At 41.3% G+C, this 17550-nt stretch overlaps 2 protein-coding genes across 6 annotated transcripts in view; one reads left to right on the top strand and one right to left on the bottom strand.

The window, feature by feature from the left end:
• The window catches only part of LOC122564486 (FYVE and coiled-coil domain-containing protein 1), a 186524-nt gene that overhangs the window by 132130 nt on the left and 36844 nt on the right, over nucleotides 1–17550 (top strand). The gene's annotated exons all lie outside the window — the stretch shown is intronic.
• LOC122564487 (C-C chemokine receptor type 9-like) lies at nucleotides 6938–9720 on the bottom strand. 2 transcript variants are annotated; one of them, XM_043719441.2, is made up of 2 exons: nucleotides 9682–9720; nucleotides 6938–9369 (listed from the first exon to the last, which is right to left on the bottom strand). In XM_043719441.2, the coding sequence occupies exons 1-2, from the start codon at nucleotides 9688–9690 to the stop codon at nucleotides 8290–8292; spliced, it is 1089 nt and encodes a 362-aa protein (XP_043575376.1). In that variant the 5' UTR covers nucleotides 9691–9720; the 3' UTR covers nucleotides 6938–8289. The 2 variants fall into 2 exon arrangements, with proteins under 2 accessions (XP_043575376.1, XP_087834653.1); XM_087978527.1 differs by lacking the exon at nucleotides 9682–9720 and adding an exon at nucleotides 9470–9646 and having other exon boundaries at nucleotides 6939–9369.

The following is a 17550-nucleotide window of genomic DNA, read 5'->3' as shown; positions in this document are numbered from 1 at the left end:
AGAAATAGGAGGCGGCCAAGGATAGATCCATGAAGGACACCAGAGTTAACTGCAGGAGCAGAAACATAATCCATTGTAGGTGAATCTCCACCTAAGATTAGATGGATAATGATAACTTCTTGAAGAAATCAAGGATGAATCTTCGAAGTGTTTTGTGCATTATCTATTTACTTATGAAAAGGATACTTTCACATTTGTGTAGATGCACAGATAATTTGAGTGAATTTTTTCACATTTTGTCAAACCTTATTAATCATGCATCCTGCCTCCAGTACTGCCTGTCTTACCCTGCCTAGCACTCAGCAGTAGTTGGAAATGTTTGCTGGTGCTGGGACATTATGGCATTTATGTTGCATTGGTGTATTTAAATCACAGCCATTTCAAATGCTCCCAGCCTGGTCTGAAGTAGCCACCCAGGCCATTGCATTGGCCACAGTCCTGGGAACACGCTGCAATGAGGTTAATGACTCTCGGCCACTCCACAAGGACAAGTACATCCACGTTCCCTTTGCTCATACTACTCTATTTCTGTCACCAAGATTCATGGTCCACCATTCTTACTATTGTATTCAGCACTTTCCTTCAATGGTTCTCACTCAACGAACCCTAGAGACACAGAGTCGTATAGCACAAAAACAGAACCTTTAGTCCAACTCACCCATGCTGACCTGGTTTCCCAAACTAAACTAGTTTCATTTACCTGCCCAAATGTCTTTTAAATGTTGTAACTGTGCCTGATCTACACTTCCTCTGGCAGTTCATTCCACACACAAACTACATTCTGTGTGGAAAAACTTACCCCTCAGCTCTCTTTTAAATCTATCTCTTGTCACCTTAAAAATATGCCCTCTAGTTTTGAACTCCCATACCCTGGGGAAAAGACCTTATCTGTGACCCCCCCCCCCCCCACCATGATTTTACAAACCTCTATGAGATCACATTCCTGATGAAGAGCTTATGTTCAATGTGGACTCTCCTGCTCATCAGATGCTGCCTGATGTGCTGTGCTTTTCCAGCACCACACGTTTTGACTCTGATCTCCAACATTGGGCAGTCCTCACTTTCTCCTCTATGAGATCACCCCTCAACTCTTCCTGTTCTCTGCAATTCCTACTCACTCATTCGAGACATCTCATCACCTTTTTAGCTGAGAATGGACCAGGCCCTGACTGACCAAGTCCCCGATGACTAGTGTCACAAAGCTAGTCCCCTTTCTTTCTAAAAGCTGTTCCTTGGCTCAAGGAGACTCTGACCTTGAATTTTTTCAGAGGGTTAATAAACTGGGCCGGGCTCCGATCAGTCTGGTTTGTTAAAGAGATGAAAAGGATTTTGTGAGGCCTTTTGTTTATATGTAAACACTTAAAACTTCAAGCCAAAGTGGTCATGTTTTAGAAGTGGGTTGTATAATGAAAGGTCAGCTCTCTAGCTGAGCTGAGCAGTTTTAGTTCAGTCTTGATCTGGTTGGACGTGCAACATGGAGCTATTTGAAACTCTCTCTCTTTTCTGCCCTTCATCTTTAACCTGTAAGCATGTGATCCGTTTATGGGAGATTAAGTAATTCACATTCAGCTAGTGATCAGGCACAAAAGAGTGTGACTGTAAGTGAGGCAGGTAGGGGGAACCGGTGTTCAGGAGTGGAGGAGCCTCAGCCCTTGACCTTGTCCAACAGGTACGAGATTCTTGCTCCCTGTTCGGATGAGGAAAAGGGCTCTGGACAGGATGAGCCAACTGACCAAGGCACCATGGTCCAGAAGGCCATTCAAGAGGGGGGAGCTAATAGACAAGTAGTGGTTATAGGGGATTCTATAATTAGGGGGACAGATAGTATCCTTTGCAAGCCGGATCGGGAGTCTCGCATGGTGTGTTGCCTGCCCGGTGCCAGGGTGCGAGACATCTCCGACCGTCTTGAAAGGATATTGGAGCGGGAGGGGGAGGATCCAGTTGTTGTGGTCCACGTTGGTACCAACAACATAGGCAAGACTAGGGTGGAGGACCTGTTTGGGCATTACGAAGCACTAGGCAGGAAATTGAAGCACAGGTCCTCAAGGGTCATAATCTCCGGATTACTGCCCGAGCCACGTGCCAATTGGCATAGGGACAAGAAAATTAGGCAAGTAAACACGTGGCTAAGGGATTGGTGTGGGAAAGAGGGATTCCACTTCATGGGGCATTGGCATCAGTTTTGGAACAGGGGGGATCTGTACCGTTGGGACGGTCTCCACCTGAACCGATCAGGTACCAATGTTCTAGCGAAGAGGATAAATAGGGTGGTCAGTAGGACTTTAAACTTCTGAGTTGGGGGGAAGGGAAAGTGAAAGCGACAGGGAGTATGGAGGTAAATGGCAAGATAAGCAGCAGGATAGCATGTTTCCAGGCGGATTTACAATTGAGGCAGACTGAGAATGCATTAAAAAGCAAGGATAACTTAGGACATATGACTTCCAACATCTCTAATGATAAGGAAGTTAGCATTAAGGCACTTTACCTGAATGCTCGTAGCATTCATAACAAAGCCGATGAACTAATGGCACAGATAATAGTGAATGATTATGATGTAGTAGGCATCACAGAGACTTGGTTACAGGGGGGTCAGGACTGGCAGTTAAACCTCCATGGTTTTTCAACTTATCGAAAAGACAGAGAGGTGGGCAGAGGGGGTGGGGTTGCCTTGTTAGTTAAGAACAAAATTAAATCTATGGTATTGAATGACATAGCGTCGGATGATGTGGAGTCTGTGTGGGTGGAATTGAGGAACCACAAAGGCAAAAAAAACATAATTGGAGTTGTGTATAGACCTCCTAACAGTGGTCAGGACCAGGGACGCAACATGTACCGGGAAATAGAGAAGGCATGTCAGAAAGGCAAGGTTACATTGATCATGGGAGACTTCAATATACAGGTGGACTGGATAAATAATGTTGTTAGTGGATGTAAAGAAAGGGAGTTCATGGAATGCTTACAGGATGGCTTTTTGGAACAGCTTGTCATGGAGCCCACAAGAGAGCAGGCTATTCTGGACCTAGTGCTTTGCAATGAACCAGACTCTATAAAAGATCTTAAAGTAAGGGAACCCTTAGGAAGTAGCGACCATAATATGATAGAGTTCAGTCTGGAGTTTGAAAGGGAGAAGGCAAAATCGGATGTAATGGTGTTACAGTTGAATAAAGGTAATTATGAGGGCATGAGAGAGGAACTGACTAAAATAGACTGGAAGCAGAGGCTAACCGGGAAGACAGTAGAGCAAAAATGGCAGGAGTTTGTAGGTATAATTGAGGACACTGTACAGAGGTTCATTCCCAAGAAAAGAAAGATTAACCGGGGAGGGATTAGACAACCTTGGCTGACAAAGGAAGTCAGGAAATGTATTAAAGAAAAAGAGAGATCCTATAAAGTGGCTAAGAACAGTGGGAAATCAGAAGATTGGGAAGGATACAAAAGCAAACAGAGGATAACAAAGAGTGTAATAAGAAAGGAGAGGATCAAATATGAAGGTAGGCTAGCCAGTAATATTAGAAATAATAGTAAAAGTTTCTTTCAGTACATAAGAAACAAACGACAGGCAAAAGTAGACATTGGGCCACTTCAAACTGATGCAGGAAGCCTAGTGATGGGAGATAAGGAAATAGCAGGAGAACTTAACAAGTACTTTGCGTCAGTCTTCACAGTGGAAGACATGAGTAATATCCCAAAAATTAAAGGGTGTCACTGGGCTGGGTTGAGTATGGTTGCCATTACGAAAGAGATAGTGCTAGAAAAGTTAAAAAGTCTTAAAATTGATAAATCTCCTGGCCCCGATGGGATACACCCTAGAGTTCTGAGAGAGGTGGCTGAGGAAATAGCAGAGGCATTGGTTGAGATCTTTCAAGAGTCACTGGAGTCAGGAAAGGTCCCAGATGATTGGAAGATGGCTGTTGTAACCCCCTTGTTCAAGAAAGGATCAAGGCAAAAGATGGAAAATTATAGGCCAATCAGCTTAACCTCGGTTGTTGGTAAAATTCTAGAATCCATCATTAAGGATGAGGTTTCTAAATTCTTGGAAGAGCAGAGTCTGATTAGAACAAGTCAACATGGATTTAGTAAAGGGAAGTCATGCCTGACAAACCTGTTGGAATTTTTTGAAGAGGTAACAAGTAGGTTAGACCAGGGAAACCCAGTGGATGTGGTCTATCTAGACTTTCAAAAGGCCTTTGATAAGGTGCCACACGGGAGGCTGCTGAGCAAGGTGAGGGCCCATGGTGTTCGAGGTGAGCTGCTGGGATGGATTGAGGATTGGCTGTCTAACAGAAGGCAGAGAGTTGGGATAAAAGGTTCTTCTTCAGAATGGCAGCCGGTGACGAGCGGTGTCCCGCAGGGTTCGGTGCTGGGGCCACAGCTGTTCGCATTATATATTAATGATTTGGATGAGGGAACCGGGGGCATTCTAGCGAAGTTTGCCAATGATACGAAGTTAGGTGGACAGGCAGGTAGTACTGAGGAAGTGGGGAGGCTACAGAAGGATCTAGACAGGTTGGGAGAGTGGTCCAGGAAATGGCTGATGGAATTTAACGTGAGCAAGTGCGAGGTCTTGCACTTTGGCAAAAAGAATAAAAGCATAGACTACTTTCTAAATGGTGAGAAAATTAATAAAGCCAAAGCACAAAGGGATCTGGGAGTGCTAGTCGAGGACTCTCTAAAGGTAAACATGCAGGTTGAGTCCGTGATTAAGAAAGCGAATGCAATGTTGTCTCTTATCTCAAGAGGGTTGGAATATAAAAGCAGAGATGTACTACTAAGACTTTATAAAGCTCTGGTTAGGCCCCATTTGGAGTACTGTGTCCAGTTTTGGTCCCCACACCTCAGGAAGGACATACTGGCACTGGAACGTGTCCAGCGGAGATTCACACGGATGATCCCTGGAATGACAGGTCTAACATATGAGGAACGGCTGAGGATACTGGGATTGTATTCGTTGGAGTTTAGAAGATTAAGGGGTGACTTAATAGAGACGTACAAAATAATACATGGCTTGGAAAAGGTGGATGCTAGGAAATTGTTTCAGTTAAACGAGGAGACTAGGACCCGTGGACACAGCCTTAGAATTAGAGGGGGTCATTTCAGAACAGAAATGCGGAGACATTTCTTCAGCCAGAGAGTGGTGGGCCTGTGGAATTCATTGCCACGGAGTGCAGTGGAAGCCGGGACGCTAAATGTCTTCAAGGCCGAGATTGATAGATTCTTGTTGTCTAGAGGAATTAAGGGCTACGAGGAGAACGCTGGTAAGTGGAGCTGAAATGCACATCAGCCATGATTGAATGGCGGCGTGGACTCGATGGGCCGAATGGCCTTACTTCCACTCCTATGTCTTATGGTCTTATGGTTTTTAAAGGGAGTTTTCATATTAGGATTGTTGTGTATATTTGAAACAGCATAATTAAGTCTAGTTGGATAGGTTGAGTTCTGTTGTGGTTCTTTATTCTGTTCTTTGCGTAATTTTGTGAATAAATTTTTGTCTGTTTTAAAATCTAGTAGTCAATCTAGTGAACTTACTCCAGGTAATTTTCACTGTACACTTACCGAAACAAATTGTAAAACTATGGTCTAAGCTGCCTGCTTAAGAATGTTTTGAGTGGTCTAGCTTAGTCCATAACACTAGACTTAGAACTACTCCTCTTAGGTTTTCAAACATAGCCATTCATTTGAACAGCATGCAGTGTGTTTGCTGCATATTTGCTGTCACATCCTGTAGCTGTGACATTGACACACACAATGATTTACATTAACGTGTCCACCTAATTGAGTGTTCAGTGCTAGCAAGTGTGAAAAGCTACCTGATATTCTGTTTGTACAAAAAAGCAAGACAGAGATACTGCAAGCTTTCAACTAAGCGCAGAGTGAATGAATACTAAGAAAGCAAGCTAATAGCCCTGGATGCATTCTATTCTGCTGCATGAGTGCCTGCCCCTACGTGTAAAGTGATCTGGCAAATACAATGTAAGCTCCAAAGTGCAGTATTGAAATGCAGATCCATTATAAGCTAATCCAAGATATGCTATGATGATGATGATATGAGGCTGGTGCTTTGCCGATGACAACTTCTGTGGTTGGATGATGCAGGTGGTCACTGCCCATGGACTTTGTTCTGAGATGTGGGGAACGCTGGTCAACACAGAGGCCCAGAGAAGGAACCAGCCAACTGCTGGCTTATTTGTCTGGTGTTCAAATCAGAAATTGATGCCATCTAATTTCTCATTGGAACCTGGGAGGATAGTGGTCTGGATGTAAAGAAGATGATGTTTGCTAATAATGAGATGCTAATGCACGCAAATAGGGCCCTCAAAACTTAAGATTCTCATTTGTTGAAACCTTAACGGGAAAATTTCTTGACGTTGAGAATCTCATTTTTACCTTCTTGCTGTGTTTTCCCGACTTTTGCCCATGTCTTTCAAACCCTGGGAAAATTCTGACCTGTATTTCTGACATTGCTGCTATGCAGTTACCTGAAAAAAAACCTCTTGAACCAATGTCTTTTGGGCCTGACTGTGATATCAAAGTTTATCGACTGAGCTGGTCAGCTGCAAAAGCCACAGTGACCTGATCTGATTCTTCCAGTACTGTTCTGTTTTAATATTCCGCAGAGATTTTCCATGCATGTTTGAAAAGGGCTTGAGCTGGAGAACTTGAGGATGATGGTCCCCTTCATTGCTGTGAAAAGGTCAGATGTTTTGCATTCTGAAGAGCATGGCTGGAGATTCAAGTAGAGCAGTTCACAGAGATCCCCAATGCCAGAGCTCCCCAGAGAAATCCTCATACAGTCAGTGATGGTTGATACTCTGTGGAGCTACATTATTCTGATGTGATGTCCAATTCTCCATAAACCATAAAATTATTATCAAGTAAATAAAATGTGTGGTTATGCATTTAAATAATATGTTACTATGGAGGAAAGAAAATTGACACCAAAATTCAAGATAAATCCAGATCCATTGTTTTGATGTACTGTGAGGAATAAAATAATGGTAATAAGTAATTACATATATAACAAAAATGTCTCTTTAAAATAATCCACATTATTCAAAATGCTGTTTTCTAAAATGAGTTTTTTTTATCATATTCCAGATAATATTTGATTACATATTAAGTAATTTATGGAAAAATAACCTAAAATCATGACATTAAATGTTAGAAATCTGAAAAAAGTGGTAATGCACAGCACATTAATGCGTATTTCTAAAAATACATACAGGGATTCCTTTGCAAATGCTGCTATTTCACATATACAGAGGAATCTCAATTATTGGAACAACACGGGTGGGAGTATTTTGTTCAGATAATCACATGCCGGATAACACAGTTTAGCCAAGCATTGGGACCTTGCAATCTTGTTCGGATAATCCGAAATTCGGATAATCAAATGCCAAATAATCGAGGTTCCTCTGTATACTTGTAATCTTGGTCTGGCCTACATGTGTTTCCAGACCCATAGCAATGTGGTTAACTCTAAACTGTCCCCTGGACAGTTAAGGATGAGCAATAAATGCTGGCCTAAGCAGCGACACACTCATCTTGTGAATGAATTTTTTTAAAAATTCCTATCCGTGTCGGATGTGCTTGGCACAGGCTATAATGTCTCATATTTCACATCTGCAACAATTGGTTTCTGGGCTAATAAAATAGTATCCAAACTCCACACTCTCCAAGAAATATATGAATTATAAGACTGAGACTTCAACATATTAAACAAATCTGTCAAACATTTATGTATGTAATTATAGATTTCCATTTAGTTAAACATATTTTATACTTACAGCTGCTAAACACTATTCACAATTTTGGATTAAAACATGGTAAGAAGAAACTTGTACAAAATGGAATTCAATTTAATTAAGCCAGAATGGTCATGTTCAAAGCACTGATTTTCTGATATTACAGTCAGTCATTGAAGTTGACATTTTTGTTTGGTCATAGTTTCCACCAAAGTTGAAGGGAGAGATTAGGGAAGCCATTCAAAAATTCAGCTATGAAGAACATAAAAATCTCTTTGTACAAAGGACAACCACTTTACTATTATTGATTTAATATATATGTGGTGTAAAGCATATTCCAGCATTTTTAATGAATGTCAAGTGGCAGAGGAATGGGAGTTTAGAGTGGGAACTAGACAATTGCAATTTGTTGTTTTTATGGCAGGAATATGGGTGCCTAGGGGCTACTCTTTGGTAAATAGAGCTGGTCCTATCCTTCCAATGGGAAAACCTTTCGTGAAATTATAATGCCATTTCCAGCAATCAACACTGGTACAAACAGTATCTGTTATAAAGGATGTATACTTGTTGATTCGGATACACCTGAGACAGGTCGTGATGTCTCACACTCAGTTTTCAGAAGCCCAGCCATTTGTTTTTGACTGATACAGCCAATATCTTTTAAAATCTTCAGAAAACTATTTCTAAACTTCACACCAAGAAATACATAAAGAATAGGATTGAGACAACAGTGTAGATATGCTAAACTCTCCGTTACAATAATTGCATAGTCTACATTCACTGTGTATTCACAACTAGGAATTTCTTCACTGAAGATCTGTAGAGTTTGCATCAACAAAATAATGCTGAATGGCAGCTCACAAATCACAAATGCAACTACAACTACAACGATAATCTTTAATGATCTCTGCTTCTGAAACCCCTTATCCTGGAGCAGAGTTTTTGCGATGACTGAATAGCAAATGATCATGGCCAGAAAGGGTATCAGAAATCCCACTACCAACTGGGTTACATACACTCCTACTTTGATGACACTACTGAAATCTGAAGGATATACTACAGTACAGATTGTTTTATCAGGTAATCCAGAATATGCTTTGCTTAGTATGAATTCTGGAAGAGTCAAAATGATTGCAAATACCCAAATGCTCACACACACTAACTTACTGTGAAGTATTTTCTTTCCATTATTAAGCATTTTTGTTGCTTGAACAATAGATTTGTACCTGTTGACACTTATACAGGTGAGTATTAGCATACAGCTGTAAAGATTGACAGTGTATGCACCATTCACAAGTTTGCACATAAAAGTTCCAAAAATCCATTCAGAGTATGCATCAACCGCCCAGAATGGCAGGGTGCAGAGAAAGAGCAAGTCAGCAATCGCCAGATTCATCATGTAGACATCTGTCACGGTCTTCAGCTTCTCATAGTAAACGTATATCACAACAACCAAAGAGTTCCCCAGAAGTCCTGTCAGAAATACAACTGAATAAAAACAGGGCATAAAAATCTTCCCAAAGTTTCTGACGCCTGATGTTTCACAAGATGTTGAAACCAATGAAGGGTCAAACATTAGAAAGTAGAAATAATCGTCGGTGATGCCTGGAAACCCAGTGACAGGTATCTGAAAAATAACAGTAGTGTTTAGTGAAAACCAGATTATTAATTAAACTGTTATATCTAAATAAACAAAAAAACAGAAATTGCTGGAGATGCTGCCAAACCTGCTGAGTTTCTCCAACAATATGTTTTTGTTTGTTTCAATTCTTCAGCGCCCACAATTCTTTGTAAATTCTAAATCTTATGTTGTGTCTTCACAATGCTGTTATTGAAACTAAGCTGTCACACATATTCACTTCAACAACTAGAAAAACAGAATAAATAACTTTGTCATAAATACAGAAGCAATAGCTTGCATATTAAAGATTTTGTTTACCTCTGCCATCTTTTTGCAGATCTAGAAAGTACATGCACAGAGTGCTGTTATGATTACAGTAACTTCTGTTCCCACTACACCGTGTCCACTGCTTGCTTCTCAGTCTGAGCTTTGTCTTTGAAGTGGAAACTTTCAGTCACACATTAGAAAAAGGAAGTGATTTTTTTTCATTTTTGACTGAATGCTGACTTACAGATTTAGTAGTTTAAGCAGTCTTAAAAGGAAATCCATCCCTCCCAAATTAGTCTTCTCTCCTATGGCCTCCTTACATTGTTATTCTTATTGTTGTTTCTTTTGTCCCAAAATGTACCATGTCATACTGGCATTGAATCTACCTGTTCCTTTTTAGTCCATTTCCCATTTTCTCAACATATTAGCAATGTCCTTTGGTCTTCTCAAATAGACCCTAATTTGGTAATACCTACAAATTTGAACATCTACATCAGTCTGCATCTAAATGATAGTGTCACAACCAACTTCGAAAAGTGCCTGATGCACGAGATACACTATTCTATGATTGTCACAAAGTTAAAGGTCTAATTACACAATTCATTTGCTCAATTGAATTCATTCAAATTGCGCAAGCTCCCAATTTTCCTGTCTGTTGTACTCAAGTTAACAGAAAACACGAACCAGGTCTCTGTACATTACAAGAAATGCTATTTATTATGAAGAAATCAACTCCCACCAAAGGCAAACAAAACTGAGATCCTAGTGACTGAAATTCTCACCCCCTCCTTAAACCATAAACACACAGGCAGCCAGGCATAGGCAACCAAACAAATACTGGGGGAAAACAGTTCAAAAGCAACAGTTCGCAGGTTTCCGTAAAAATATCTTCATGCTTTCTAGTCTTTCTGGTATCCAAGCTTCTTATTCTTTCCAAGTTGTTGCATGCAGATAAATTGACTCACTAATTGAAAACTGAAAGAATTGCAGAAGTGAAGGGTCACTTGACCCAGGATGTTAACTATGATTTCATTCCACAGATGCAGACCTGCTGAGCTTTTCCAGCAATTTCTGTTTTTGACACATTAATTGTTCAGTCACTATTTGGAGCCAACAGTTCATAGCAAATGGTGGGAGATGGTAGCTCACTGTCTTCCAGTTTTAGTTAACTTCACAGCACAGAGAGAGAGAGAGATACCCTTTCTGTTTTGCATTCTGGATAATTCTCCCCACCCTCAGCAATATTACTCACATTCTGCCCTTTCACCACCCAAGAGCCATTCAGAGGGTTGTTGTCATGCTGATCACGCCTGGTCTGCACAACTGAGCCTGATTGCAAAAGCCAATCTCATACCTAACACTAACAGAAGCACCTAACATTTCTGTGATTCCATATTTTAGATTCTTCTTCTGACATTGTTTCTGATAGGTTGTGAGAACATGGAATTTCCTATTGTTAATTCTAAACCCTCCCTTCTTTTTTGTGATCCTAAATGTATTTATTTTAATCAACACTTTCTGATCCCTAATTTTATCTGGTTCTATAGATTTATATGTATACTTATATACTTTCTATTTTGAGTTATGTTGATAAAACAATTTTTCCCCTGATGATCCTGATCACTTATTTCTTGCAATTTTTATCCTCTTTACACCTTTCTACTACTTTATTTCCAACACATCTAATGCTTATTTTTTCACTTCTAGGCTGCCTACGCATTTGTTTTCCATCCATTATGCCATATTAGTTTAAATCATGATTGACGTATTTGTTAACCTCCTTATGGATGTCACTCCTCCCAGTTCTCATAAGCCTTAGACATGTCCACTGATGCGGCATATTCATGTGCCAACTATTTTTTCAGTGTCCATGAAATCCAAACTTATTCCTCCCCAACCCTGCTCAATATGCCACACCTCTTTCTCCCAAGCTGGACTATTCCTACACTAGCTTTCACACCTCTTACCCACCTCACTTTGCTCAAGCTGTTCCCCTAGTCCTGTGTCCTTTTAGTCTACCTGGGCCCACTCCTTCAGGTCTTTGTCCTACACCCCAAATAGCCTGCTCCTCTGCTGTAAATGCTTTGCAAGGAATATGACCAGATCCCTCATTTAATCTTGTGACTACAGGCCCATTCATGTGCACCAGCAAACATACATCCACATACTGCTATACCCCAGTCCAACTAGAAATTTAAGCATGCCAGTGTGTTAATGCTAGTCATTGCTTCAGCTAACCAAGTAACTTTATTCTCAATGCCTTGTTCCAACCAAAGCTTATCTAATCTCTCTCTCTTACCTGAGCATGTTCCACACGTTCCAAACCATAAATTCACATCACTCCCTCCAACCTCAATGTGCCTGCCATATCCAATCCAAATGCCTTAGGAAATTTGAAAGCAGTTCAGATTATTGTTAGAGAAGAGGCAGTTTGGAGATACAGAGTAATAGGGAGAGTTGAGCACAGACAGGAAGAGGCTGTGGGGCTTTCTTTTATATTTCTGTGGGATGTGGACAGTGCCAGCATTTGTCGTTATTCCCTTATTGTCCTTGGACTCAGTGGCTTGCCTAGCCATTTCAGAAGGCAATTAAGAGTCAATCACATTGCTGTGGATCTAGAGTCATATGTAAGTTAGACTAGGTAAAGCTTGGCAGATTTCTTTCTTTAAAGGGCATTCATGAACGAGATGGTTTTTAAGATAGTTGACATCGTAGTCATCATTACTGATACCAGATTTTAATTCTAGATTTATTAATTGAATTTAAAATTCACAAACTGACTTTAGTGGGATTTGAACCCATGTCCTTTGAGTGTTAGCCTAGGTTCTGGGTTATTAGTCCAGTTTCATTACTGCTATGCTATCATCTGCCTGATTAGGAGAGACAGGAAAGAAATGTAGGAAAGCTGAATCAAGCTAAACCAGCAGGAAACAGAAAGGTGTGTAAGTGGAAGAGAGCTGAGAGAAGATTATAGGAATAGGTTTTCAAGGACTCTTTTTACATGTGGCGTCCAGGAAATCTATTTATATTTCCCCTTAATTGGGTCATTCTAATTCACATAGAGAAGGCATTGTGAAATCATTCCATGGTTTAACTTCACAAAAGTCATTTGAACAAAATTATGGTTAATGCAATTTCATCAGTATATTTTGCAACCTGCACCTCCAACAAATGGGTCAGTATTCGGCCCATGATTATCATCACGGAACTGTTGATTTGGTCCTTATTGGACGTATTTGTTTTTGAGTATTATTGAAAAGGGAGAAGCTTTTTGACTTGCACTCCTCAGGGCAAATACAGAGGTGCTGAATTTTAATGATCCCAGCAAGTTATACTACAAGAGAACCAGGTGCTGATTGGTTGGGAAGTCAACCTTGATTGGATGATGCATTACTGTGGAGAAAGCAATGTGGAACTATGGACACCTCCAAGCCTCTGGTTAATACAAAAAAGATGCGAGGCATGAATGCATGCTTTTTATTTGCAGAAAATGGGCTCCTATGTATAAATGTACATCATTTCTAGCAACTATAAATGAGCCATATATGAGCTTGACTGATTACCTTAAATTGGTTGTTAACTGTCTTTCTACAGTGCAAAAATCAACACATAATTCTTCTTGCTCTAAGTGAGTCTGCACAACCCATTTACTAGATTCAAAGCAGTCCTACCACTCACAGGTATACTCTTTGATAACCAGGATCCTCAGTGTCTGCATCCATCATTGTGACTTACTATTGCCAATGCTCACACTCGATTTGCTATCCAGCATATCTCTCTCCAATGAGGAAAGGTGTACACAAGGACTTTACCCCCTGCAGTCACTGCCACCTGCCTCGTGTTGAGCTTGACATCATCTTCCACAAACGAAAGTGAGTGGCACTCAATTCGGGAATATGCAAGTGGATGCAGATATATTTGGGTCCAAATGAATTTATCGGTCTGTGGTTTTTTTTTAAACCAGTATGTGTGCAGTTTCACAGAGCAGTTTCCCATAACAGTATTTTTAGAATCTTTTATAAACTGATATCTCGCATCTAAAGTTTGAAACACAAATGATGAATGCAGGAGCCACTGCTTTTAGTTATCAAATAATTTCATTTTATATCTGGTTTACTTGGTTTATTTTTGTTCAGAAGTCGTGTTCAATATTAATTACAATAGATGGTTACAATGATTTGAAAGTCCCAGAAAAAGGTATAAATTTATGACATTGAAACAACTGACAGTATTTCTTCTCTAAATAGGTAGATGTTGGTTCCTTCCAATACTTAAATCTCAATGGTTTCTGAAACCACCAGATATATTTGGATTGTACTACAGATGTCTTCCAGCATTGATCTTGCCAGCATTTGTGAGGTCAAGGAAGTGAATGTCACTTACATTTCCATTTGGTTTCACTTGCCTCCTTTAGCACCTGATCAGACCCTAACTCTGGTGCCTGCCCAACAGTAGTTGCCCGGCCCCCAAAAGTCCTCAAGTACCCATTCCTGGTCCTCAAGCAGGATCTTGTTTTTAAGGCGAGCGTAACAGGAAGGTGCATTATTTGCCTGGAGCTGACCTGCACCACAAGGGGCATATCCCCAGTGCCCAATTGCAAGTCCACTTGGAAAATCTGGCACATGTGTGCCACGTGTGTTGCTGACCACGATCCTTGGCCTTGGTCTCTTTGTGCTCGCGCTTTATGTTGCAGTAATAAGGTCCTGCTTTTAACAGAAGATTCCATTCTTACAAGGTTTACTAGACTATCCTCAAAGGAGAGGAAACTAAACAAAACCTAGGCTCTGCCATTTTCCATTAGGATCCACGGTAATACCTCCCAAAGTTATGTTTTCAGCTCTTGTCAAGTTCGCAACACCCTTAACTTTTATTTCACTGCTGCAGGTTTTCAAGGTGTCACATTGAACATCTCTGGTACTAACACCTGCTCTCCTCTCCTGTGACTGTCTAGCAGGTTATAGATGCATTTTTTGTGAGGGAAAATCAATTAGTTTCTAGACGGCAGAGAGCAACTAGCCTTCTTTCTGGAGACCTTGAAGCACCTAGGAGTCTAGATAGGTCATAAAAGGCTTTATGATTCTTTGGGAAAGAACAGGCGTATGTTACATGGATACCTTGAAGTGGAAGCTGTGTAAGTACATGGGGCAGAAAAGAATATAAAATTATGACTACAGAGTTGAATGAAATGTGGTGGCAGGATGCTATTTTGAAGAAGATGGGATTATACCTCTCAAAACAGTGAAGAGATAAGCAAAGAGATGCTTAAAGTCGTGAAAGATTGAAGGGCAGAATGGCATGGACAATAGCGATAAATCTGAAAAGTTTTCATTCATGTTGTCAAGAAAATATCTCTGATTTTCCCCTTGAAATTTAAATGACTAGATGAGTGTCTTGTTAGTAAGACACCTTGTTTTCATATTTTTGCATCTTGTTATTAGCTAACCTTGCCTTACTTACCTGCAATTTGTGATTCTCATGCTTCTGTGGGAAACCAGACAGCAGCACATCCCAATTTTAAGGTCAGAGCAGTTCCCTGGCAGATGCAGTTCACAACTTGCATCTGTGGCTTGAATCATAGAATCTCTCCTGTGTGGAAATAGGCTATTTGGCCCATCGGGTCCACACCGACCCTCCAAAGAACATTCCACCCAGACTTAACCCCTACCCTATCCCTGCAACTCTGCATTGCCAATGACTAATCCACCAAGCCTCTGTATCCCTGGACCCTGTGGGCAATTTAGCATAGTCGATCCACCTAACCTGCACATTTTTGAACTGTGGGAGGTAATCAGAGCACCTGGAGGAAATCCCTGCAGACCCAGGGAGAATGTGCAAATTCCACACAGATAGACACCCAAGGGTGGACTCGATCACGGGTTCCTGGCACCATGAGGTTGCAGTAATAACCATTGAGCCACCGTGCTGCCCCAGGGCTTTATCTGAAGGGCACTTCACCAGTAGCTCTTTGCGCATTGTGGGCACGGACTGCCTTCCCCACTTTGTCTGCAGAGGTTGGCATTGGTGAAACACCAGCCTCACCATACCATCATAGCTGACCTCAAACTAACTCATACTGCATTTCAACATTTCACTACTGCACTTGTGAGCTCGCCAACACCTCACATTGCAATGGTGCTGCAAGTCACTCTGTGCACAGGGACACCCACCCAACTTCTGCATCTGCACAGGAAACCTGTCATGGATCTTAACTTACTTTCTCAGCCCTCACCCACTTTACATTTTCTTGAACATGCACAGCATCTGTCTTGACTTGTCTTTTTGCACATTGTCCCTTCAGTGAGACCTTACATGCTCACAGCCTTGCGTTGCTTTTTAGAACAGACAAGCAGCTTGCCATGGTTGCCAGCACTGAACAGTCAGCAGGGTAGATATGTTGCCATAAAGTATCATGCTTTATCAAATTGCACCGACAGCATGTGTCAACGACTTAACCATCAAACATAGTGTGTGCGCTTCAGCCAAATGGTCCTATCTGAAAGTCAAAGGAGAAGAGTCCTGAGTAGAGTAAAAAGGGTCTTCAGTCAGTAAAGGATTGTTACAAATCTCAGTCAAAAGCATTATCCACTCTCAGTCCAGGGGATTGGCCATGGTTAATCAGGCACTTAGTGCAACCAGGATCTGGAGAACATATCCATGCAATTGGCAGCTGAGCCAGAGTCATCCCTGAGGGTTTGGCCAGTAATGTGAAGGAACATTATCAAGGGGTAGTGCATGCACTGTAGTGGAAAGTGGGAAACTCAAGTCTAATTGAATGCATTATACTGGGATGCAGCGGGGACAACTCCAAATATAAGGATGAGCTCTGGACCATAGGAGGAAACGGGTACTGTGTGATGGGGGCATCTGCAAATCAACAGCATCTTAGCTTCAGTGGGTAAACAGTGGATTACAGTTGTGGGCGTGGCAATGCAGTAAACCAACGACTGAGAGGAACATTTGGGGATATTTCTTAAATGAAAGGGGTGGAGAAGTGTGCAATAGTGAATGAGCATGTACACACATTAAATTGCCATAATGTGGAACATGTATAAAGCAAAGGCCTATCACAAGACATTCATGTTAATTTTACAGTCAGCAATCTTCTCATCAAAGTACTAAGATTTGACTGCATTCACAAATGTGAGAATTGAAGGATGTGAGAAATCAATTGCTTTCCAGGATGCTTCTCTGAGATGAGCAATGCCCCACCAGTATAATTTCTGTCCTCCTTGAGATGTACAAAAAGACTGCTTAACTCTGACACTGTAGTCACATAATCAGTGCTACAGCTAAATCAACAGTCGATCGAAGATGTGACAATAGAAGCATACTGACATTGATGTGCCACTTATGTGCCCTCAGAGCATTTCATTTTGCCCTCCCAGTATGTCTAGGTGCAGTCCTGAATCTGGCTCTGTAATGGATCCGACAGGCCTGGAAGCTTTGGCGGATGACCCCAGGTGTTTCTAGCTAGAGGGCACAGATGTGCTGAGAGTGTCCTACCTCGCTACTGACTCACCCTCCTCGGCAACAACTTTTACAGGGTCGGGGATTTCAGACAGGGTGGAGGAGGACAGTCTGGGTACCTCTGGAGTAAGCTGAGAGGAGACTTCAGCAGAATCTATATGTGGTTCATTCTCTGTCTGGTTGCCTGCTTGCACACCCTGTCTCCTTGGGAGAAAGGGAACCGTGGAGTGAAGTCAAGGAACTTTGTCTTCTTCTTGCCTTGCTGCTGATGCTGAGCATGAATGGTTAAAACAATGGTCTTTGTGCATTTCTGACACATTTAGTGGTCTTTTGGTGTTGGCTTCTAGGGCATCTGGCAACGTCCTGTGGAGACAGCTGGACAAACGTGCTGGAGCTAACATGGTGCTAATAATATGGGTGGACCCCACCAACTTTGGATTCTCTTTACTGAAT

The sequence above is a fragment of the Chiloscyllium plagiosum genome, unplaced genomic scaffold (genome assembly GCF_037043375.1).
Source record: "Chiloscyllium plagiosum isolate Xiang-an unplaced genomic scaffold, Cpla_swu_hap1 HiC_scaffold_34, whole genome shotgun sequence".
Classification (NCBI taxonomy): domain Eukaryota; kingdom Metazoa; phylum Chordata; class Chondrichthyes; order Orectolobiformes; family Hemiscylliidae; genus Chiloscyllium; species Chiloscyllium plagiosum.
The sequence above is the reverse complement of the archived record's forward strand: the minus strand, read 5'-3'. Positions and strand labels throughout refer to the sequence as shown.